This window comes from Pseudopipra pipra, chromosome 16, assembly GCF_036250125.1.
Source record: "Pseudopipra pipra isolate bDixPip1 chromosome 16, bDixPip1.hap1, whole genome shotgun sequence".
In the NCBI taxonomy this organism is placed as follows: Eukaryota; Metazoa; Chordata; class Aves; order Passeriformes; family Pipridae; genus Pseudopipra; species Pseudopipra pipra.
In genome coordinates, this window is record NC_087564.1 from 1,312,886 (window position 1) to 1,336,770 (window position 23,885).

Sequence of the window (23,885 nt, forward strand, 5' to 3'; positions counted from 1 at the left end):
GCTTCCACGGCCTTAATTAGCTGGTGTCATTTTAGGGATGTGTGTCCTGCTGGAGACACAGACAGCTCAGGAGGCATCTTTAAATGCAGCCAATTAGAGGGGGCTTCAGAGACAAGCAGGCAGCTCCTGAACATGGGGGACTGCCATAAACCCTCATGTCCTCACTGGAGACTGGTGGTGACTTGTTCTCCCCCTGGCAAACACCAGGTCCCCTCAGCAGGACCTGTCACTGTCACGGCTCTGGTGGCATTCACGGCGTCACTCCTGGTTTTACACCAGCACAGCGAATGGCAGAGCCAAGAAACCTGACAGCAAATCCTGGTGTACTCAAAGCTTGGGCAGGTGTTGGCATAAAACCAGCCAGTGTTTTCTCCAGTTTACAGCAGTCCTGGATCTCCAAAGGAGCTGCTGCACGATGTCTTTGGGCACAAGGCAACTCTCCTGTCCCTTCTTCCCTGTCAGGTCATCCTGTGTGATGACAGGCTGATGTGTCACTTCTCATCTGGTTTCCTTATGACCCCAGTCAAGGAGTTGGACTCGATGATCCTTGTCCTGAGTTGTTCCCTCCCAGCTCAGGATATTGTATGAATCTGTGACAGTCTGTTGCTGAGATGCAGCCCAAGGAGATACTTTATTCCCAAGGATGGCTCCTTAGGAAGCCTAAGGAGGCAAATTCATGTCCTTCATGGACACATGAATGTCCTCTGCGGGCTGTGCACTGAGAGGTGCCACCACAAGCACCCCCTGACCACCCCAACGAGCCCGTGCCCAACAGGATCCGTGACCACAAGACACCCCGAGGTCCCACTGAGAGCCAGTGGCTTGGTGTTTTCACATGGAAGTGACCTAAGTTATCTTGAAACCAAATGAGATGCCAGTGGAGTGAGGGATGTGAATCACAGAATCACATAGTGGTTTGGGTTGGAAGGGATCTTTAAAGCTCATCCAATTCCACCCCATGCCATGGGCAGGGAACCCTTCCACTAGACCAGGTTGATCCAAGCCCCATCCAACCAGGCCTTGAACACTTCCAGGGATGGGACAGCCACAGCTTCTCTGGGCAATCTGTGTCAGTGTTCACCACCCTGATTATAAAAAAAGTTACTTATACCTGATCTAAATCTCCCCTTTCAGTTTAAAACCATCACCCCTCGTCCTATCTCAGCAGGCCCTGCTAAAAAGCTTGTCTGCATACCATGAGTGTTATAGGATGTTTTCTGAGATGTGTTTGTTCTTTAACATCTGCACACAGCTGTTCCCTCATGGGGAACTCTGTGTTCCAGCCAACCATGAACATCTCCAGCCAAACACGAACATGCTCAGACTGCCAGAGCTCTCCTGTACAAGGTGAGATCACCCCTTCTCCCTGCCCAAGTCCTGGCTATGACAGGTCACCTCTGGCACCTGCCTTTCCCCCAGCTCTCTGGGGAGGTCCCTTGTCATCCCCGCCCTCCCCTCCTGCCCCAGGCTCTTATCTCGCTGCTGCTCCAGGTGCCACCGCCATCCCTGCCACCTCCACCTCTCAGCTCTCCCAGCCTCCTCAGCGGGAGGCAGCTCGCTCAGTCCTCTCCTCCGGGGCTGAAAAATTATTAAATCCATTAAAGCCTCATGGAAATGGGGTTCCCATCCCTCCCCCAGTCCCGGCTCTGGGGAGTCCCGGCTCCGCTGTGCCCGGGCTCGGCGGTGAAGGCAGCGCAGCTCCGGCCTCTCAAAGAGTTAACGCCGAGCAGCAGCCATTAATATTCTCACTGATAGCCCCAAATACCAGCCCTGCACGGCTGTCGCTTTCATTAGCGCTGGGAAAATGAGCCCTTCAAAATAGGACAGGCGGCTGGGGGGGGGCGTGGGGAGGAGGGCTCTGGGGCCAAACATGCGATTTTCCGTGCGATTGATGGATATTAAACCGCTTTCCAGTGACGTCAGGGGTCGCTCGGGTGATGGCGAAGGATTCCCCAGCCCCCCTCGGCCCCGAGCCCCCCAGCCCTGCCCGGGCGGGTGCCCCCACGCCGGTGCTGCCCGCAGTCCCGGCCCCGCGCTCGGCGCTGCCCGTGGCCCGGGGGCCGCGCTCGGGAGGTGTGCGGGGGCTGTCACATCGCATCAGCTCCCAGCCCCGGCGCGGTGACTCGGTTAAGGTCCTTCGCCGCAGAACCGGTTAAAGAGTCAGCGATTCATTCAACCGGCTGGGCAGAGCCAGGGGTGGCCGGGCACCGCCGGGCACGGGGACCTCCCAGGGACGGGGCGGAGGGAGGGAGGGAGACGGGGTTTGGTTTTTTTCCCTTTCAAAAGTGAAAGGGAAGCGAGATCCCTGCTCGGTGTGTGGGAAAGTTCGTCTTCCATGTAACCAGTCGAGGTGGTGCAGAGCCTGCGGCGCCTCAGATCTCCTAAATTTTGCTTTACCGCGTGTATTGCCTGCAAAGCCGAGCCCTCGGGGCACTGGGAAAGGACGGCTCAGCCAGGGGCCAGATCCATTCCGCTCTCCATCACAGCCTCCGAGGGAATCCCCGGGAAGTTGCTAGAGTCTGGATTGGTTTTTTCAGCTGTTGCATCTCCCAGTGTTTCTCAGAATCACAGATTGAAGGGAGTTGGAAGGGACCCACAAGGATTGTTGAGTCCAACCCTTAGCTCTGCACAGGACCATCCCAAAGAGTCACAGCATGTGGCCCAGAGGATCATCCAAATGCTTCTTGAACTCTGTCAGCCTCGTGCAGCTGCAGTTGTCCTGCTCCTGTGGGATATTGCTGCAACCAGGGAAAGGGATCTGATGTGATGGGGAAACTGAGGCAGGGGCCAGATGTCTGAGCACATGTGCTGTCCAAAGTCATGATGGGTGGGGTTTGGGACTGTTGTGATACTGTTTGCACCAGAGGAGCCAGAGAAGGAGCTGCTGCAGCAATGGGAAGCACAACCTGTGGCTGGGCACGTGCTGCTGTGAGAGTCTGGAAGGACCACACCAGTTTGTGGCTCTGTGCCCCCATTCCACTGCCATGATCCATGGTGAGGAGCACGTCATGGAAGATGTGGAGTGTGTGACAAGGCCCTTCTCCCACCTTCTCTCACGAACAAGTCTCCCACCTACAAGGCTTGGCTGGTGAAGACTGGGGAAAGAAGGGCTGATCTGGTGACAAACCCACATCTTCACCACCTACAGCCATCTGTACTGGGCTCGTGGCCCAGCTCTGCTATAAAGAGTCACTGAGGCAACATGGCCATTGGGATCATTCTTCCTTCCCTAAATGAAGGGACTGAAGCAGCCTGTGTTCATGCCAGGTGTAACCTGGGAAATGAAGATCCACTTGGACCCATGCCCAGGGAGGGCCCCAGTGGGACATCTCTGAAGGTAACAAGAACCTGTCATGCTTCAAGATTTCTGGACTACACAGTCCTGGAGAACACTGCCATGGGTGCTTGTCTAGGGACATCACTGGTGTGGCACCAGGAGGCTTGAAGACTCGTTGGTGTGTTTTGGAGGGGACTGTAGGGTTAGTTGGATTTTGTTTGGATCTTGTGGTCCTGGGGCTGTCCAAGTACAGAGCTACCCCCCTGCCTGACCCCAGCCTGCTCCTGCCTCAGAGAAGGGTGTCCTGGAGAAGGGTGGGCACCCTGCAGAAGGATGGTGCCTCAGAGAAGGGTGCCCCAACTTGTACCTGCACATACCAGGGTGACAGCACATTATTCTTCAGAGCAGGTGGGACTGGAAATACCTCTGGAGATGTTCTGGTCCAATCTCCTGCTCAGAGCCTGCTCAGAGAGGGGCTCTTCCCTGACCTTTGGGGTGCTCTGCAGAGCTCATCTCCTCCTGTGCCCAAGCAGGAGCCGGCCCCAGAGGTCTCACAGCCGGGAGTGGAATCGAGCACGGGATGCCCCGGCAGCATCCTGTGAAGAGGGACAGAGATGTTCACACCTGGCTACAAGAAGCTGGGAGTGGCTGGTGAAGTGGCACTAACATTGAAGTCAGCAGCGAGGTGACATGTGCCTCCCAGGAGACACTACCGAGAGAAGAGGGGCTGCATCTCGCTTCCCACCTCTGCTGCCTTCAGGCTGATGCCCCCGGCGCCGGGAAGGACCCAGCCTGGGGACCAGGACCCCAAATGCTCTGTCCCCACACGCGTGGCCGGGGCAGCCGTGCCGTGCCCCGGCGCCGTGCCGAGCCCTCCCCGCGGAGCGCGGCAGGCTGTGTGACAAGCCAGACCAGCATGGTGGATGGCAGTAATTATCGTGCGCCCACAGCTGAAGGGGAGCATATGGTAAGGAAAGGGAAACTAACTTGTATTTTTCCGCACCCCCGGGCTCAGCCTTTCTGGGGCTGTCACAGTCGATTTGTGCTGCCTGAGCTGTTTCGCCCCGGCCGCCTCTGCATCCGGCAGCTCCCTCGCAGGCAGCGGCGGGGCTGGTGCTCGGCTCTCGCTGCTCCCGCAGCCCCTCGTGCCGGGGAAGCCGCTCGGCAGCTCCGCGGGCTGTGACCAGACACGGCCCCGCTCCCTGTCCCGGTGGGACACGGCCAGCGCGGGGCTGGGGAGCTGCGGGGGAGCTGGACCAGGGTGTGACGGGTGTGTTTGAAGGCGTGGGGGGTGACAGGGCACCTTGGGGTGCAGAGTCTTGAGGACCCTGGACAGAGCCAGACACCCACCCTGGCAGAGGGCTGGGTTTGGGGAGCCCTCAGTGTCCATCAGCTCTGAGCTGTCTCTGCTTTCCAGCCACACCAGGCCCTCCTGCAGGTGGGTTATTCCCCACTGGAGCTTCCAGCCAGCCCCTAAAAGCCACCACAAGTCCTACAGAGAGTCCTTCCTGAGCCACTGCCTGTGCCATGGACAGCCATTCATAGATTCACAGAATGGTTTGGGTGGGAGGGGTTCTCAAAAATCATCTCATTCCACCCCCTGCCATGGGCAGGGACACTTTCCACTAGCCCAGAATGCTGCAAGCCCCATCCAACCTGGCCTTCCAAGGATGAGGCAGCCACAGCTTCTCCGGGAAACCTGTGCCAGGGCCTCCCTACCCTCACAGGGAAGGATTTGTCCCTAACATCCAATCTAACCCTGCCCTCAGGGTGTCTCTATGTCACTGACACCCTGCCATGATGTGGGATCTCAGGTGGCCCCAAGGAGGCCAGGATGTGGCCGAGAGGGAAAGCTGCACCTCACTCTAGAGCTCTCTCCCAGTCCTCTGTCCAAATCCTCTTGCCAAAAGCAAGCTAGGCAATGGTAGATGCAGCAGGCAGTTGGGAGCACAGTGGTTTTATGCCAGCTCATGGCCAGTGGGGACTTCTCAGGTATGGGAAAAGTGGGATATCTCCCTGAAGCTGCCAACAGGCCTTGGGGTGGGTGGGATCCTGCTGGCATTGGCCATGTCATGACAAGAAGGGTCTGATCCTGGAGCTGAGCTCCTTCAAGGGTGGTGATTCCCTCCGTGTCGTGGTGTGGGGTTGAGTGGGCACTGCCTGGGCATCACCACAGAATGGTTGCATCTGCCAACTGGGCACAGATTCATCTCTGGAAAGCAAACTTCCATTTTTCTTTGAGAAAGAGGAAGCAGGAATTCCCAGTTCCTTCCCAGACTCACTGCTGCTGTCAAGGAAGAGGCTGAAGCAAGCCACCATTTCCATGCAGTGGGACATAAAACTGGTTTTCTCACTATTGCTGGTGTCTCACTGGTACAGGGCAACATCTCAGGAGTCCAGCTTGGGAACAGAATGTTTGAACACGGAGCTGAACCTCAGGGGAAAGTGAGGAGCATTCAGTCAGGCTGGTTAGAAACGTCTCAGCTCAAAGTTCTTCAGGGTGCTGCCCTGATGCGAAATACGAGATCTGGTCACCCAGGCACCCTCCCTGACCCAAAAAGGGAGGATATTCCAGGGGTCTGGTACACCCAGGTGGCTGCTGGTCACAGGATGCAACTGCAGCACCCAGAGGGAGGTTACTTCTGTAGGAGTAAAGTCGATGACCAGGACAGTTCAAATCCCCACAAAGTCCTCAGCAAACATCAGTAGAAAGGGGACATGAGGAAAACAGGGGGCTGCAACAGTGTGCCCTGGAGCTGCCCTTCCCTCGAGGGTAGGGATCACCTTCCTGGGCTCGTTTGCAGCCCCATGCACAGCCAGGACAGCAGGGTTGGGGAGAGCAGCCACCGACGGAGCTCCTTCCCCTGTCCCTGGAGGTGCCCAGCTTCATCCAGCTCCATCCTGGGCCAACTCGCTGCAGCCCCTGGATGCCAGAGGAGGGTGGCACAGGCAGAGGCTGGTGGCTATAAGCACACAGCCATCCCTGCACGGCCCGAAGAGCTGCTGACCTCCCGGGCACGGCGCGAGGTCCATCTGTCGCGGGAGCCTCTAGCCCGGGGACAGCTTGCACGTCACGGTCCTGAGCATTGCTCAACGCCGGGGCCGTGTCCCACGGGCACAGCCAGCTCTGGATTCTCCCCTCTGTGGCCATGATGCCCAGCCGGTGCCTGCAGCCCCCCGGCAGCGGTGTGCCCCCCTCCTCATCTGATTAACATCCCAGTTACACAGATGGAGAAATAAAATGGGGCTGTGCAGCCCCTCGGCTCATCGATAACCCGAGGTGGAGCGATGATGTGCACAGAGAACGAGAGCATCAATTAGTTTCTCTCTAGTGGCAGGAGGAGGACGGGGGCTGTTGAGGGGGTGGGGGGTATCCTGAAATGCAGAGCTGAATTCCCAGGCTGGAGGAGGTGAAGAACGTGGCTGTGGTGTGGAGAACCACGTCCATGTCTCCTCCTCACGCTGGATCCCTTGGGTTTGCCTGCAGGACCTGAAAAGCGTAATCCCCCACCCCGGGCTCCCTACTCAGCACAGGAACCCTTTTGTGGGGAAAATTTTATCTGAGGGGAAAAAGCACCAAACCCAAGCTCAACTCCTTCAGCCAGGGCTGAGTGAATGGGAGCCGTGGGGTGGGCTGGGAAGGAGAAGACCCCCGGGAAGCCGCGGCTCGGTGCCTCCTCCCCCTGCGGGTCCCTGACCTCCCGTTTGCCTGTCAAGAGCGAGCTCCGCCACCGAAACACCCCCTGTCAAATTAGTGAGTCAGAAGACGTAAGAGAGACCACCGCTGCTAATTTGTACATTAACTGGTTCTGACAGAAATATTTCACAAGTGAAAAAACAGAAAATGTGCCTCAAGACAATGTGCAACTTCCGTACCAGCAAACTTCTGCTTAACTGTGCGGTGCCCGAGGAGGGGGGACCCTCCGCCCCGCCGCGCCCCCCGGGAGCACCGGGGTGGGTTTGGCCCCCGGAGATGCTCCTGGACGGCTGGATCAGACCCTGAGCCGAGGGAGAGGGGCTGGCAGCCCCAAAATTGGAAGGGGGGGGGGGTGGTGGATCCTGGCACTGTTCCCCATCGGGAAAAGGGAAAGGGACTGTTGGGGTGGAAGGGCCTTGGTGACAGCCCCCTCCTCTCCCCAGGATAGAGGGGTGCTGCCCCTTTGCAGCACCCTCTATCACCCACCCTGCTTCCAGCAGCTTCCTAGATCGGGGTCTGCTCCTTCTTGTCCCCACCCCAGGATACGACCACAGGGGCTGTTCCCGTTGTCACCATGTCGTGGGCTATGGCCACCCTGCCAGGAAAATGCACCAGTGCAGCAGCTCCCGCCTGTGCCCAACCGGCCCCTCTGTGCCCCACGGGAGATCACCGGGCTGCGAACCCCCCCGAGCCACCCCAGCGCTGCCACCTCCTTGTCACCACAAGCGGCGGTGGCCGAAGCTGGTGGCCGAGCCCCCCGGCCGAGCCCCCGGGTGGCAGGACCCCCCCGTCGGAGGAGCAGCAGGAGCCCTCAGCGCGGCCTCCCGCCCTGCCCCGGCCTCCCCCGGCCGCGCCGGTGCGTGTCGGGGCGCGGGTGGGAGCGGGTCCTCGGGCCAGCAGCGCCGAGCACATGATCTGTTGTGGCAGGTTCCCTGCAGCCTGGAGCCAGCCCCGAGCGAGCGCTGGTGATGGCTTTAATTGCTTTCAGATTCGATAGCCCAGCCCGTGACAGCGCGGCCGCCGCGGCTCCAGCTGGGCCGGCCCGGACCCCGCGCAGCCCCTCGGATGGAGAGCCCGGGAGGACGACGAGGAGGAGGAGGAGGAGGAGGAGGAGGAGGAGGAGGAGGAGGAGGAGGAGGAGAAGGAGAGAAGCCACCCTGGGATGGGACTTCCCTCTTCATCCCGGCAAAGTCTTCTCCACGCTCATGGTCCCACGGGGGTGAGTGTTTGCGTCATCCCCTGAGCCTCGTCCCTGGGGAGACCCAGCTGGGGGACAGCGTGACCCCCCCCGGGATGCCCTTGCAGCCCTGCTGTGAAGCCACCCGGGCATGTGACACCATGACACCCAGGTGAGGACCCCACAGGACCTCTCCCCTCAGGGTGCAGCTCTGCTATATCCCCGTTTGGAGTGGGTGGGAATGTTGGAGGACTCCACTCCTCCATCAGAGCTGGGGATGTGGAGGGAGGGTGTCTTTGATGCCACTGGGACACAGTCTGGCCCTCTCTCATGGCCGCCCGTGTTCCCCCAGCCTGCATGGCCATGTTTGGGGGCTGGGAATGGCTTCCCAGGCAAGTCTGGCCCAGACCTTGGGGGGTTTCTCCCCTGTCTGAAGGGCCAACTGCCCCCCAAGCATCAGGTCCTCACCCTGCTGGGTGATGGCTCTGGGGGGAGCTGGGGGTCTCCTGGTGGAGGGGAAAAGGGCTGCTCAGCAACCACAGTTGGCTGGTCCTGACCCACTGGTGCCTGTGCCTGCCTCCTCCTCCTCCTCTTCCCTGCTGCTTCGAGGGTCTGAAGAGCCTCCTCCAGCTCCAGCCCAGCCCAAGTGGGTGCAGGCAGCTACTGGCACAATCCATAATGTTTCCCTGTCTGCCTGGCACTGGAACGTGCTTGAGGGGAGCAGGATGGGCACCCCAGCACCCAGAGCTCACCCATGGACACACTGCCCTGCAGCAGGGCTGGGGGTCCCAGCCTGAGCCACCCTCCTGGCACACGGTGACAGTGATGGCCATTCCACGTGTCCTTCCTGAGGGGGCCCAGCCAGGAGCCCCGGCCGCAGCAGCAACCCCTCCCTCCGGGGTTACCGGGATGGGGCTTCCTTACAGGCGACCCCCAATCCCTCCTCCTGGTGCCTGCACTTTGGGCAGCAGCAGCGGCTGCTGGCTGTGGAGGTGAAGGCTCCTCGGTCTCTCTCCAGCTCGTGGCAGAGCGCGGGACACAGCGCAGGATGAGGAAGGGCCCGCTCGCATCCCGATCCATTATTGCGGGCAGCGCCGGCGGGCGCCCGGGGCAGGGGCTGCATTATTGACGAAGGGGAAGGCAGGCCGAGGCGCAGGCAGGGACCCTCCTGCAGGGCTCAGCCCCGGGCAAAGCACTTCGCCTGCGCCGCAGAGCCGCAGAGCTGCCGGGCCTGGCCCGGGGCAGCGGCCGCAGCGGCCGCAGCCGCCGCCGCAGCCCGGTCGTGCGATCCAGAGCATCCCCCGCGCCCGGGATGGTGCCGGGCTCGGGGCTCCCCTCGGCGCACCCCGGGGAGGGTGGCACGGACGGGCAGCAATGCCCTTGTGAACCCCGCGCTGGCACCGGTGCTGCAGCTCTGCTCCCCTCCAGCCCGGCGCAGCGCTGGTGCTGCGCTTTTTTTAAGCTTCCCTCTGTCTCTCGGCGGAGATTTGTGGCGTAAAATGCACAATATGTTCTATCTGCCCTGTGGGAGCCATAAAATATTCACCAGCAGCTCCCATTATAGTCACAGTGAATCACAGGGAACGCTCGAGCCCTCGCTCCCCGACGTGCCCCCTCCCCCTGCAGCCCCGGTGCAGCCTCGGGGCCCCGGCCGTGCCAGTGCCAGGGCCTGAGGAGCAGCCAGTGCCCGCCCAAATCCCGCAGCAAGGACCCACATTCCCACCTCCATCCCTGAGAGACATCCCCGGGATCGGCGGGTCGAGGGCTGGTGACTGCACTGATGGGATGGCAGCTTACAGAATGGTTGAGTTGGAAGGGACCATCTTGTTCCACCCCCTGCCGTGGGCAGGGACACCCCCCACTAACCAGGTTGCTCCAAGCCCCATCCAACCTGGCCTTGGACACTTCCAGGGATGGAGCATGGGCGGCATCTCTGGCTGCCTGTGCTGGGGCCTCACCACCCTTCACCTTCAGCTGCCTGAACACCCTCGTGGGTGCCCAGGGAGGAGCAGCACCAGCCCTGTGCATGAAGGAGACCAGGATGGTGGCAGCAGCAGTGGGGTGGGCTCACATGTCTACAGCAGCCTGTCCTGGCTGCCCTGTCCCACCACACACGGGCTGGTGTGTGAACATCCCCAGGGTGACTTGTGCTGTCACTTGGCTTTTTGCAGTCACAGCTCCCTGAGGGAGGTGTCACAGCCCTGCCAGGGTGGTGGGACAGCCCCTGCCTGCTCCTTGACTCTGCTGTCACACCTGTGTCTCACTGCTCTTCATATGGCTCAGTACCACAGCACTCCTCTGCTTCCACCTCCTCCCGTGTCCTGCTGTCCAGCATTCCGTTCCATCCATCCTTCCCTTGACCCACTGCCCATCCCCACCTCCCCCTTCCGACCTCAGACTCAAGACTGACAGAGCCAAGGGATGACAAATTTCCCAATAAAATGACACCCTGCTCTGGAGCTGATATGTCAAACACAATTTTCTCTTTTGCCACACAATTATATGTAATTATAAAGCAGTTAATGCTGCCTCTGCCCTTGGGAATCGGGCCGAATTAGGGTTGGATTTCACCTCCACCCCTTCCATGGCCACACTGCAGCTCTCAGCCCGGTCCATGAGCCTGGTCCATGATGTCTCCTCAGAGGTCCTTACAGTGTCCCATTGTCCCAGTGTCCCAGGCAGCATCATTTCCATCCACTGCCATCCCTGCACCTGCTCCTGGAACTTGTGTCCCCTCCCAGCACCAGCCCACACGAGTGTCCCCGGCTGCACCGGGCACTGCCGTGCCAAGCTCCTGGCATAGCAGGATTTGCCCCCGGTGTGTTGGGTGGCACAGGGCTCACTGGGACATGGCTCCAGAGAGCCGTGGGCAAGGCAGGACACAGTCACCCACCTGGGCTGGTCATCATCACAAGGGCCATCACAAGGGCTGAGATGTCCCAGCACGTCCTGGGCTCTGAGCAGGCTCAGTGCGGGATGGGGGGGCCGCAGTCACACACGGGGTCACCCCGTGGTGGCCACACAACCCACCGGGATAGCCGGGAGGGAGCGGGGCCCAGGCAGCAGCTTCCCAGGGCGGCCGCGAGGGTTAAACCCGGCTCCTCTCCCTGAACAGACTGAGGGAAAGGAGGGAGCGTGGCAGTGCCCTCCCCGCCAAAATTAACTCTCCATCTGTTTCTCCCCGGCTGAGGCTGATGGCTTGTGACAGGGCCTCCTGAATGCAAAGATGTTTCGCCCGGAAAAATCTATTACAAGTTGCTGTAAGAAAGACTGAAATCCTCTCCTTCTGTCTCTGCCTACTGGTCTCAAGGTGCCCACCCGGGGCGAGCGCGGGCTGGCACACAGCCGGCCGCCTCCGCTCAGCCGGAAAGCTCTGCCCGCGCCAGCCGGGCTCGCCGCCGGACAAACGGCACAGGAGGGAGCCGGGTGCTGCCCTGGTGCTGGGGAGGAGGGAGAGCTGCTCCTTCAGCCCCAGCCCGGCCCCGGTGCCGCTGAGGCAGTGGCCACGGCACCATCGCAGCCCTCGGCCAGGCCGTGCTGCGGGTGGGGAAACTGAGGCAGGAGGCCGGGGAAGGGGAGCCCGGCCGGGCGGGCGGTGGGTGCCCTCTCCCGGCCGCAGCACAGCCCTGCTCGGCCCTGCGACAGGAAACCTGCCACTTGGTTTACCGAGAATTTCTGGAGCTTGCTTTATTTTCGTCCCTTTCCGTGTCTCCACACAGCCTTTCTCGGCCCCCGCGCCCCGAAGTGCAGCTAAAAAACCCCAAAATTCAAATTCCCACTTCTTTTTGGAGCTCAGCTCTCTCTCCAGCACACTGCCAGATGCTTCATGGAAATGCCTTCAAGACCTTTTGCTTTGACCCTAAAACCTCCCCCCTCATCCCCGTTGTCTGTTCCGCAAAAAAGCCAGGCAGCTTCAGTAAAAAACAAAACTTTATTTGGTCCATCAGAACCTGAGTTTGAAAACCACCCATGGATAATTCGTATCATACAGGGATTACTGATCTGATTTACAATTGATAAAATATCCTATGATTCTGAAGAGCTGGACAGTATTTACAGGGTTAAAAATATTCACAGCTCAGAAAAACAGAAAGAGAGAGGAGAAAAAAAGTGAAGGACAAATCATCCCGAGGAGGAAGGAGTTGGAAAGAGAGAAAACAGATCGACAAACAAAAATACAGACAGAGCTTGGCTCAGCAGTCCCAGCTGGGGGGACCAGGAGGGTGCCGGGGCAGCCCACCCCCCTGCCCACCCCCTGGGGGACACAGAGGGACAGGCTGGGCAGGGCCCCACACACACCCCTGCCCAGCCCAGCTGCTGGTGCAGGGTTTGGGGTGCAGGGATTGGGGTGCAGGGTGCCCCCCAGCACAGTCCCTGCCAGAAGAGGGTCTAGCATTGCCCACCACCTCCCTCAGCTGCAGGTCCACACAGCTTGGGAAGGAGAAGGTACACAGGGGGACCCCCAAAACACACACACATGTACACACACACACACACACACACACACACACACGTGCCAAGTCAGAGAGCCACGATGCCCTGAAAGCATGGGAACAGCTCCCACCAGGATCAGCCCCTGCCCCGGAGCACCCATGGGACCAGCAGCACCCCGAGGCCCTCACAGCCTTCACCTTGTGCTCACTCGGCCTCTGCAGGAGGGGGCTCTCCACTTCCCCCCCAAAATCAACCCCCTCCCCAGCACACGGCAACACCAGGGGCATGCTCCCCACCCCCAGGTCTGTCCTGCTGCCCCTGCAGGGCAGTGCCCAGGGGGCTGAGCCCAGTTTGGGCCATGGCTTCTCTCCAGGCACTGCTTCCACCGGCCGCCTTTGCATAGTAACACTTGTGTGACAGTTGAGGGGGGTCCCCGCTGCCACAGCCCCCACGAGCATCAACCCATGGCCTTGCTTCCCATCCACAGTCACAGCAGAGGGGGCACCTCTGAGTTTCACCCCAATTACAGTGAAACCCCTCAGAGCAGCTTTCCAGAACAACCCTGTGCCCTTTCCTCCCCAGCCTGGCACCTGGGACAGGTGGGGTGGACGGGGAGTCTGGGCACCACAGTGGGTCCCTGGCATGGGCAGCACCATGGCAGGGTGACCCCGGCACCCCCCGGCCCATCCTTGATGCCACGTTGGTCCTGGGAGTGGACATGAGGGAACAAGACAGCGGGAGGGCCCGGGGACACACAGAGGGTCACACAGACGGACAGACATCAGAGGTATATTCTTCTTTTTGCAGCACCAGCGCCCTGGCGCCGCAGGAAGGGGCAGAGTCCTGAGCGTGGTGCCTGGGAAGGGCTTTGACAGCAACCTCCAGCCCCCCCTCTCCCACCGCCCCCCGGGGCGGGCAGAGGGCACCGGGCCCAGGTACGGGGCAGGGGGGATCCTGAGATGGCCCCGTGCCCCCAACGCTCCTCGTGAAGTGCGTGGGGGCCGGCGGGGCCGGGCGGGGGCAGCGGGCGGGGCTGGTCCTGGCGCCGAGAGCTCACCCGGCCCCGCGGGGGGGCCAAAGTGCTGGGAGCGACCCCCCGGCTCTGCCCCTGGCTCAGCGCTGCTGGCTCGGGGGAGCACCCGGGCCAGGGGCTCGGGGACAGTGACGGGGGAGCCGGGCAGGGAGGGGGAGGCGCTTCGTCATAGGGGCCGGGGGCCGTGCAGCCCCGCGACCTCGGGCGTGAGCAGCGGGTTGTGGGTGCCCTTGGTCAGCATCCAGTCATTGAGGAAGGCCTGGGTGGCTTTGCGGTGTGCCAGGCGGTGCGTGATGGAGAACCCGGCATTACCCTCCAGCTGGGACAGGATCACCAGCACCTGCCTGTGGAGAGAGGAGGGGCTCAGGGCAGTGGCCTCTGCCCTGGCAGTCCCGCCCTCTGCCCTAACAATCCCACCCTCTGCCCCAGGAATCCCACTCCTGTCCTGGAAATCCCATCTCTGCCCTGGCAATTCCACCCCTGCCCCAGCAATCCCACCTCTGCCCCGGGAATCCCATCCCTGCCCTGGCAGTTCCACCTCTGCCCACACCTCCCTCCCAGGCTCTCCCCCACTGCCAGCCCCCTGCCAGCCCCCGGGGCAGCCTCCTGACCCGCCCCTGCCTACCCCGGACCTGTGCAGGGGGGGGACGCTGTCCTGTGTCTTGAGGCTGCCGCGCGTGGACACCACGTTGAAGCTGTCGGTGCAGTCACACTGGACGTGCAGGTAGGACTTGGGGTGCCGGTTCTCCACCACCACGATGAGCCCTGCCCAGCCATGTGTCAGGTAGTAGCAGGTCATCCCTTCACGGCCCTGGGGAGGACAGCAGGGGAAAGGGATGAAGCCTCCAGGCACTCCTGCCCCCGAATCGAAACCCCTGGACTGGCATCTTCCAGTCCAGCCAAGGGCTGCCCATCTGCTGGGCTGCCCCACGTTGCCCCAGGGGGCAAGGGGGGTGGGCACCCCTGAGGTGGCAACCAGAACTGGCACAACCGTGCCAGACTGAGGACACTGCAGAGAAGGGTCCAGGCTCCCACTGGCAGCATCACCCCACTCCCTACAGGGGCCCAGACCCCACCCTGTGCCCCCCACCCACCTCGTGGCGCTCGCCCTTGTTCTCAGTCAGCAGGATGATGGCATCTGCCAGCGTGGTGGGCTGTGCCTCCACCTGCTCCACCATCACCAGGCGGGAGCTGTAGATGGCCAGGATGTAGCTGGAATAATCAGTGGCTGGTCGGCTGCTGGTGGGACTGGAAGCTGTGGAGACACCCGGAGGAAGGGGCGATCAGGGAGATTGTCACCAGCCCACAATCCCGGGAGCAGGGTGCTGCTGGGCTGCTGCACGTGCAGGCAACCTCCACCTCCAGCAAGGTCCCCACAGTGAGGATCAAGGGCTTTGCCACCTCTGCCTCCCCCAGCTGCCCTCCAGCCCCTCACCCTGGGTGGCAGGGCCGGCCAGGGCAGTGCTCCAGTGGTTGAAGGCACAGCACACCACGGCGTACTCGCCCGGCTCCAGCATCACGTCGCAGTTGACGAACTTCTTGACGGCTCGTTTGCTGTGGGCCATGAGCCGGCCCAGGCTCAGCTTGTTCCCGCTGGTGAAGGTGGCCCGGAAAACCATGATGCACAGATCCAGCAGGTGACTGTCCACCGTGTCTGACCGCCTGCACCGGAGGGAAGGGTCACATGTCACCCAGGCCACAGTAGGTTGGCATGTCCAAGGGAAGAGCCATCATCCCACTGCCCCAAAAATCCAGCCCCAGCAACCGGCTTATGTTCAGGGCTTGGGTTCCAGCTAAAACACGAGCAGTTCCAAAGAGCTGGATGAAGTGCACGGTGATGGAAGCCCATCTCTGGGCTCTGCGACCCTGCAGGATGCCATGTGGCAAGAGGGTGATGTGTTTGGGATTACCCCAGGGCCCAGAGAATCATGGAATCATTAAGGTTGGAAAAGCCCTCTGAGACCATTGAGTCCAACTGTTCCCTTGGCACTGCTAAGGCCACCACTAACCCATGTCCCCAAGTGCCACATCCACATGGCTTTTAAATCCCTCCAGGGATGGGGACTCCACCACTGCCCTGGGCCACCTGTGTCAATGCCTGACCATCCTTTCTGTGAAGAAATTTTCCCAATATCCATCTAAACCTCCCCTGGTACAACTCGAGGCTGTTTCCTCTTGTCCTGTCCCTTGTTCCCTGGGAGCAGAGCCCGACTCCCCCTGGCTCCCCCCTCCTGTCAGGGAGTTGCAGAGAACGAAAAGGTCCCCCCAAGCCTCCTTTTCTCCGGGCTGAGCTCCCCCCGCTCACCTGCTGCCCTCCTGGAAGAGGGCAAACTCCAGGGCTGCACGTTCCAACACTGTCAGCGACGTCACTGTCACCGGCCCGTTGGCCTTGTTGGGGAACATGCCCTGCACACGCACCTCATGCCAGTCTGAATGGAGTTTGCAGATATCCACGGAGTCAAAATACCTGTGGAAAGCTGGGCTCAGCCCTGGGGGAGTACATGGCTCTGTCCCCACACCCCTGGGGGTACACTGCTCTGTCCTCACACCCCAGCATGCTGCAGGTCCCCCGCATCCCTTGGGAATTCCCGTTCCTGCCTGACCCAGTTGGCCCTGTGTCCCATTTTCTGTCCCTGCCCAGCTGCCCACCCCACAGCCTGTGCCTACTTGATGAAGTCGCTGTACTCCATCCAGAACACGCCCTCACTGCTGCCATGGGGCATCAGGTCGTGGCGCAGGGGTGCCGGCCAGTGCGGCCACTCGTCCGACCAGCTGCCGTTCCAGGAGAAGCGGCCCCAGGGATTCCGGAGCCGCAGTAACCTGGGAAAAGGGGGGAAACGGTGTTAGACACCCAGGAGGAATGGGAGACCCAGCCAGCCCCACGCAGAGGGCAGCCCACCACTTCTGCCCCTGCCTCCCAACCTAATTTGTCACCCACATTGTTGCCCCAGAAGTCCCTGTCCTGCTGCTCTCTCTGTCCTTCCCTGCCCAAAGGGGTCAGCCAGATGCTGTGGGGATGGGGTTCTGCAAGGAAGTGGCTGAAAATGGGGCTTCCTGGCTATAGGGGTAGCTCCTGTTTCTATCCCTGCTCCCTCCAAAGGTGAGCAGGATGCTCTGACCACCTCGCTGAGCTGAGCACTCCACTCAACCCTCTGTGTCTTGTAAGACCAGGTGAACCATTCTACACCTGGATGTGGAGCCAGCACCAGACAAGGACAGCTCATATGACAACAGAATCTTGTGACACCCTGGAATGGGACACTGAAGAGTCCCCAGGGTCTTGTCCAGGATGCCCTGAGTGCCCATGGTTTGTGCTGGGGCTGTGGGCAGGGGCAGCTGTGCTCACCTGAAGCCCTGGACATCCCTCACGTCCAGGATGGAGTAGGCGTGCCGGGGCCGCAGCCCCATGCTCTCGTAGGCCACGTCGTCCACCTTCATGTTGCCTCCCCCACAGGATGCGCCCATGAGGAACCTGCACGGGCACAGCAAACCCTCGGTGTCCTGCCGGGCCTGGCACGGGGGGAAGCTCGTCCTCACCGCTCCAGGCACGGGACAGCTTCCCCCCAGGAAGCTCCTGGATGCTCCCTCTTTGCAACAACACTGTAAACTCCCCAGGCAGTGCCCAGCCCCACTGGCCAGAGCTCCCTCCACCTGTCCCGTGCACACTGAGCCCGGGCTGTGCTGAGCTGCTCTGCACAGCGGAGCTTTGCCCAAACCTCACCATGTTTCTGCCAGGCCCCAGGGTCTTGTCTGTCTCTGCTGCCTGGCAGAAAGCCACAGAGAAAGGCAGGTGGTCTATCTGGTCAGGGGCGAGGACAGACTGTTTGGGGCAGGAGGTCTGCACCAGTCAGGTTTTGGGGGGACACCACATGCTGGGAGTTACCCACCTCCCATTTAGCCCCATACCTCGGCCTTGAACCAACCCAACTGCCCTCCTGCCAGAGTGATGAGCAGGAGCTCTCTGCTTTGGCTCTGTTCCCTCTAGACTGGCTCTGGCCGTGCCCAGGTGTGTCCAGCAAAGATGTGTAGGAAACACATGCAGGGTCACACACTTCACAACACAAAAACACTCAAAGCAAAGCAAGCAGGCTCGGTGCCATTTCCAGACTCCTGCAGGAGAGCAGTGCATGGGGATGTTCCCCAGGATCTTCATTTCATATGAGAATTACTCACAGGAGAGCTTCAAGGGGGAGCTCCACCAATGCTCCAGATGAGTGGTGGGCTCCACCCCAGGTAATGCAGTAGCCCGTCTCCTCTGAGCCCCTACAGACAAGAGCAGCCCCCCTCGCCCCCCTCTCCGAGTGTCCATGCTCCTGCCACAGTGCCCTCCTGCCTCTTCTTACCCAGCCTCCTTAGAACTCAGCATTTTGGCCCAGATGAGGTCAGTGTCAATGGGCTCCTCACGAGGGTTAGTGGAGCTGACCTGCAGCATCAGGCTCTCGCAGGGGGCCCCCGTGAGCGTGGCCAGGCCCTCGATGGCACGCCCGGCCTGGAGGGCGAAGTACGAACCGTGCAGCTTGGCCAGCGCCTTCTCGATGAGGGCGACCCACAGCTGCTTCCTCTGGGCCTGTGGGACAGGGAGGGACACATCACACCCCGGGCAGGACCTAGGAAAGCCCCTCTCACCCACCTCTGCCCTGCCAGCCCTCCCACTGCCACAGGAGACAGAGAGGCAGGAGCAGCAAGGCCAAGCCACCAGGAGCTTGTCACCTTGGCCAACAGTGAGCCCGTTCACTCTCTGCTCGGTGTTTTGTTTGCACAGCTTAATTCCCCTTGGGAAAAAGTCCTGGAGTGCACATCCAAGAGGCCTGGATGCTGACAGAGCTGCAGCCAGGGGTGGCCAGCAGTCAGGCTGGCAGGGTGGGTGCTCACAGTGCAGGCCCTTCCATCTGCCTCAACCTGGATTTAAAACAGTTTAATAATGGAAGAGGACACCAAGGCTGCCAGAGCTCCAGGAGTGTTTGGACAATGCTCTCAGGCACATGGTGGGACTGCTGGGGTGTCCTGTGCAGGGCCAGGAGTTGGACTCATAATATTTGTGGGTCCCTTCCAACTCAGGAGATTCTATGACTGGAGCACATCTGGAACAGCTGGAACTCTGCTGCAAACCAAAACCAACACCCCTTTGTCAAAGGAGATGGCCCAGAGCACACATGGCTGTGGGACTGATTAGATTTCACCCATGGAACAGGCACTGCTTCAAGGACAAGCTCCAAAAACTTGGAGTGGCAAAGTCCTCTTCTCCAGCACAGGGAGTAATTATAAGCCCTAATTACAAGATGCAAGTTTTTTTCCCAGCAAATGGGGTTTGGTATCCGGTGCTTGGGGGGCAGCAGGGAAAATCACTGGGACATTGTGACTGTGTGTGACTCACAGGTGGCAGCCAAGAGCTGGCAGAGGAAAGGAGGGCAGTAAAGATTTCTTTCCAATGGATAAAGAGAGCTTATAAGTGCTTTTTGCTGGTTTTTGGGTCCCTCACTCAACAAAATCCATTTTGTTTATTTCTGCCTGAGCTGCAGCCAGGGAGCTCAGATAAGAGCTTGATTTTGTTTTATTTTTAAAACTGTTTTTCCTTTTTTAGCCCTCATGTCCAGCTCACACAGCTGAACACTCAGCAGAAAAATCTCGACACGATTCAGATGCCCCTGGAAACAGAGGTAAGGCAAGCCCAGCCCACGTGAAAACCTTCAATCTTTAAAAAAACCCCAAAGCAAACTTGAAATTCATAAGAGAGGAAAGATGGATGGAAAACAAAAGAACCCAATACAGGTAAATCTTATGGTCAAATAAAGAAATGCATCTGGATCCTCTCTGTCTGGGAGAGGCAGAATGTAGACACAGATTCCTTCTTCCCCTCTCCAAAGTTTCAGGGTCCTCTCCTGACACAATCTGCACGTGACACAGTTTGGGGCTGCGTGTCCAAAACCAGAGGTCTGGGATTTGCAGAACGAAATCCAACCCAACAGTCCCTGGCTCCTCCTGACAGTGGCACTTTGTTTTCTTTGGCAGATTTTGCCGCCTGAGTTTCAATAAAGACGTTCTCAGTCTCCTTCATGGACATGATCCCAGCAAGAGCCCCTGGGCCTGGCAGGCAGGGTGGGCACAGCGCATGCTGACGTCCTGAAGGGGCCGAGGGAGCTCCGTTCACCCGAGCAGATCCCACCCCGGTGTGCCCAGAGCAACCGGGCACTGGGTCGGAACAGGCTGCTCCATGTGCCATCCCCTCCCTCTCCAAGGTCCCTCCCTGGCAAAGCCAAGCTGCCAGACGTCCCCGCAGAGGAAAGAAACAGCTTTCCCTCAGCCCCTCGCAGTGCAAAACACAGGGTAAAATGTTTTCCTTTCCTGTGAAGAATAAGGACAGATTTCCCTGCAAGTGGAAGTGGCTGTGGTGGGGAGAGGAGTGAGGGAAAAGCAACTGTGAATGAAACTCCACTGCAGCCTGGAAAATGCCAGAACAGGTTTAAATAGATGTGTGTTATGGCCTCAAATAGTCCAGCTATCTTGAGAGCACAGCAAAGAGCAGGGTCCTGAGCTGCAAATAGGGTGCAACCAGGCTCAGTACTGGGTCCTGCACTTAGGTCACGCCAATCCCACACAGCTCCAGGCTTGGGGCAGGGTGGCTGGAAACTGTCCAGCAGGAAAGAACCTGGGGGTGCTGGTCAGCAGTGGCTGAACATAAGCCCAGGTGTGCCCAGGTGGGCAAGAAGGCCAATGGCCCCTGGGCTGTACCAGCCATGGTGTGGCCACAGGACCATGGCAGTGACCATCCCTGTGCTGGCACTACTGGGGCACCTCCAGCCCTGGGGGCAGTTCTGGGCCCCTCAAACAAGGGACACTGAGGGGTTGGAGCGTGTCCAGGGAAGAGAATGGAGCTGGGAAAGGGCTGGAGCAGCAGGAGCAGCTGAGGGAGCTGGGGGGGCTCAGCCTGGAGAAAAGGAGGCTCAGGGGGGACCTTCTGGCTCTGCAACTCCCTGACAGGAGGGGGGAGCCAGGTGGAGGTTGGTGCCCTCTCCCAGAAAACCAGCCATAGGACAAGGAGAAATGGCCTCAGGTTGTGCCAGGGGAGGCTTAGGTTGGATATTGGCAAAATCTCTTCACAGAAAGAGTGGTCAGGCCCTGGCACAGCTGCCCAGGGCAGTGGTGGAGTCACCATCCCTGGAAGTGTTCAAAAAACGAGTCAGAGTGGCACTTTGTGATATGGCTTAGTGGGCATGGGAGGATTTGATCAAAGGTTGGACCTGACCATCTTGGCTGGTCCCACACAGTGCAGAGCGGGGGCCTCACACGAACCACGGCAGTACCTCCATCCGTCCTCTCCTGGGAGAGCCTGGGATGAGCCTCCCACCCCCTCCCAGCACCCGCTCCCCGCCGGTGCCACTGACCTGCGAGAAGAGCAGGTACCCGCACTCGTCGCAGGGCAGCATGTCATCCACCAGCACCGTGGTCCAGGTGCCGTCCTTGCACAGCCGCACCTGGTAGGCGCCCTCGGAGCACAGAGTCCTGGTGATCATCACCCTCTCCACCAGCTCGGGCCGCTCGGCCAGCACGGCCAGGGCGCTCAGGAACCTGCCAGCGGGACGGGACGCGGGGCGGCCTCAGCGGGGCAGGGGCGGGCAGCGGGCACAGCCGCCCGGCCATGCAGCGCGCGGGAAGGGGTGAGGCAGAGCATGGGCTACGTGCCTGGGGGCATAAATGGGTTTGAGTAGGGCTGGGGGGGCCGAGCTGGAGCTGGAAGAAGGGGGGGGAAGGAGGAAGGGGCAGGGGGTGTCAGCCTGGCTCGCTCCCCCTTACCAGCAGTTTCCCAGCAGGCCCTGCAGGATGTCCGAGGGCCTGGGTGTCCGGAACACCGACCACTTCACTGACCGGTCCTTGAAGATGCTGCAGTTGATTTCGTGGGGCCGCAGCCACTGCTTGACCCGCTGCTGCACACTGTCACCTTCCGGGAACCCCACGGACTTGGGCCCAGGGGGGAAACTGTCATCTACAAAATTCACTTTGTTCTGTGGGAGCAAAAGGCAAGGAGAGCATCAGCTGGGGCCTCTTGGGACTGGCTGGGCACAGGGAGCTCCCCAGTGCCCCCTCAAGAGTGAGAGCAGAACTCCCAGCCCTCCCACCCGGCCCGGACAGACCCTTCCCAGCACTGCAGGGCAGCAGGGCCAGGAGAGGTGTCTGCAGAGCTGGGAGAGGTGTCTGCTGGCAGCAGCAGGGATGGTTTTTGTGCTTCAGATCCAGTGTTCAGCCCTGCCAGGGCCAGCTCACCTCTCCAGCCCCAAGCTCCAGAACGGGACTCCAATCTGCCTTTTCCTGTTTCACAGGAGCCTCCCTGGGCAGGGATTGTCTCACACCTTGTGCTGGTGCTAAAAGCTGGGCCGTGGGGGGCCTTGGCTGCCTCTAGAAGTGGCAAAGCCTGCTAACAGCAACCCTGCGAGGAGCCACCTGGCAAAGCAAACACTCCTCAAGCCGAGCCCTGTCCCTGCTCTGGAGGGGACACGCTGGGCTTGGCAGTCCCGTGCCAACCCCCAGGCACAACCATGGGGGACGTGAGGGGCAGCTTTCACAACTGGATTCAGCCAGACAAGCAATTCCAGAGGGAGGGTATCCCAGGTCGGAGCCCTCCTGCAATAGCTGCTGTGCAATAAATAAATAGGATGGATGGAAGGGCAGGTGATCCCGGAGGCATCACCCACATGGATGGTAACACACAACACCAACTGGAGAAGGGCAGCTTTTTCAGACAGTCTAACAAGGGGTGAAATAAGAACAGGTGTTTCTTTGTTATTGTTAATTAAATTAAATTAAATTCTTTCAGCAAAAGCTGGCTCTCATTTAAATTAGCTTTATGCACACCAAGCTAGTAGTTGTCCTCCTCTTTTGTGGCAATGCTATGTGAATGCTTCCTTTGTGGGGCCTCAATTAGCACCTCCAGCTTCTCTCTTGCAGAGGGGTGTTTTTCAACTCATAGCTGTCATGTCCCAGGGTGTGCTGCTCTCTCAGGGGAACATCTGCTCCCTGCAGCTGACGAGAAGCCACCTCTGCCAGCAGCCTCATCTGGTCACATCCTGGCCTCACACGGCCCTCTGGGCTCCTACACGGCCCTCTGGGCTGCTCAGGAACCTGCTGTGCAGGGCCACACGGACACAAGGGAGGGGATTCTCCCCTCTACTCTGCCCTCCTGAGACCCCACCTAATACTGTGTCCAGCTCTTCAGGACTCAGCACAAGAAAGATGTGGAGCTTTTAGAGCAGGTCCAGAGGAGACTACAAAGATGCTCCAAGGGCTGGAGCCCCTCTGCTCTGAAGACAGGCTGGGAGAGCTGGGGGTGCTCACCTGGAGAAGAGAAGGCTCCAGGGAGACCTCAGAGCCCCTTCCAGTACTTGAAGGGTGCTTATAAATAAGAGGGCAGGTAGTGATAAGACAAGGGAGAACAGTTTTAAACTAAAAGAGGAGAGATTTAGGTTAGCTATCAGGAGAAGATTCTTCCCTGTGAGGGTGGTGAGGCCCTGGCACAGGTTGCCCAGAGAAGCTGTGGCTGCCCCATCACTGGAAGTGTCCAAGGCCAGGTTGGACGGGGCTTGGAGCAACCTGGGCTAGTGGAAAGTGTCGCTGCCCATGGCAGGGGGTGGAATGAGATGGGCTTTAAGGTCCCTTCCAACCCAAACCATTCTGTGATTCTGGTGGAAGAGGTCAGCTCTGCTCTCTCCCAGGACTGAAGAGAAAGGGTAAAGCTAATAAGGGGACCACACACTGAGAAGAGCTGGAACAGGCACCTCTGGAATAACAGAGGAGGGAAAGCCCACTGCAGGAGCTCGACCAGAAATCCTGACAGGGAGCAGCATGGGCTGCTCCACATGACATGGGGCAGGGGGACAACAGGCAGAGGAGAACTTGGCCAGCCTGACACTCCTCTGGGGAAAGGATGAACAGCCTGGGAACTACTGGGACAGAAGGAAGCTTGGAAGTTGCCTCACACACTGGCCTCTACAGAAACATTGGTGGGAGGCTGCAGGGACACTGGGAGCAGAGCAGGCATGAGGGTGAGAGCAGCACTGTCCCCCCACTGCTGCCAGGCCTCCCTTGAACTGCAGAGACTCCTCTAAACAGTGTCAGAGTACAGCAGAGATTCAGTTTGAGGGGGATTTTTGGGGGATAGCCCATGCTGATCTAACAGCACAAGGGGCTCAGCCAAGGCTCTGACCCAGCAGGATGGGGCAAGGCAGGCTCCCCTTCCTGGCAGTGCCAAGCTGCTAATTCAGCCTAGCCATCATCA

At 59.8% G+C, this 23,885-nt stretch overlaps 1 protein-coding gene and 1 long non-coding RNA gene across 11 annotated transcripts in view; one reads left to right on the forward strand and one right to left on the reverse strand.

The window, feature by feature from the left end:
* The first annotated feature begins 3,683 nt into the window (after window positions 1-3,683).
* Window positions 3,684-12,629, forward strand: LOC135422906 (uncharacterized). The gene is made up of 2 exons (XR_010434644.1): window positions 3,684-4,244; window positions 7,963-12,629. It is a non-coding gene; the product is annotated as an uncharacterized LOC135422906 (long non-coding RNA).
* The window catches only part of CAPN15 (calpain 15), a 59,325-nt gene continuing 47,503 nt past the window's right edge, over window positions 12,064-23,885 (reverse strand). For 9 of the 10 annotated variants that reach the window (XM_064672484.1, XM_064672477.1, XM_064672480.1 and 6 more), the window contains 10 exons: window positions 21,410-21,618; window positions 21,001-21,184; window positions 17,962-18,185; window positions 16,965-17,090; window positions 16,286-16,438; window positions 15,924-16,085; window positions 15,054-15,280; window positions 14,713-14,873; window positions 14,251-14,429; window positions 12,064-13,962 (listed from right to left, as the gene is read on the reverse strand). In XM_064672484.1, coding sequence (XP_064528554.1) covers window positions 13,785-13,962; window positions 14,251-14,429; window positions 14,713-14,873; window positions 15,054-15,280; window positions 15,924-16,085; window positions 16,286-16,438; window positions 16,965-17,090; window positions 17,962-18,185; window positions 21,001-21,184; window positions 21,410-21,618 — 1,803 coding nt within the window. In that variant the 3' untranslated portion in view covers window positions 12,064-13,784. Of the gene's footprint in view, window positions 13,963-14,243; window positions 14,430-14,712; window positions 14,874-15,053; window positions 15,281-15,923; window positions 16,086-16,285; window positions 16,439-16,964; window positions 17,091-17,961; window positions 18,186-21,000; window positions 21,185-21,409; window positions 21,619-23,885 lie in introns of all 10 variants that reach the window. The other variant, XM_064672483.1, reaches the window with a different exon arrangement.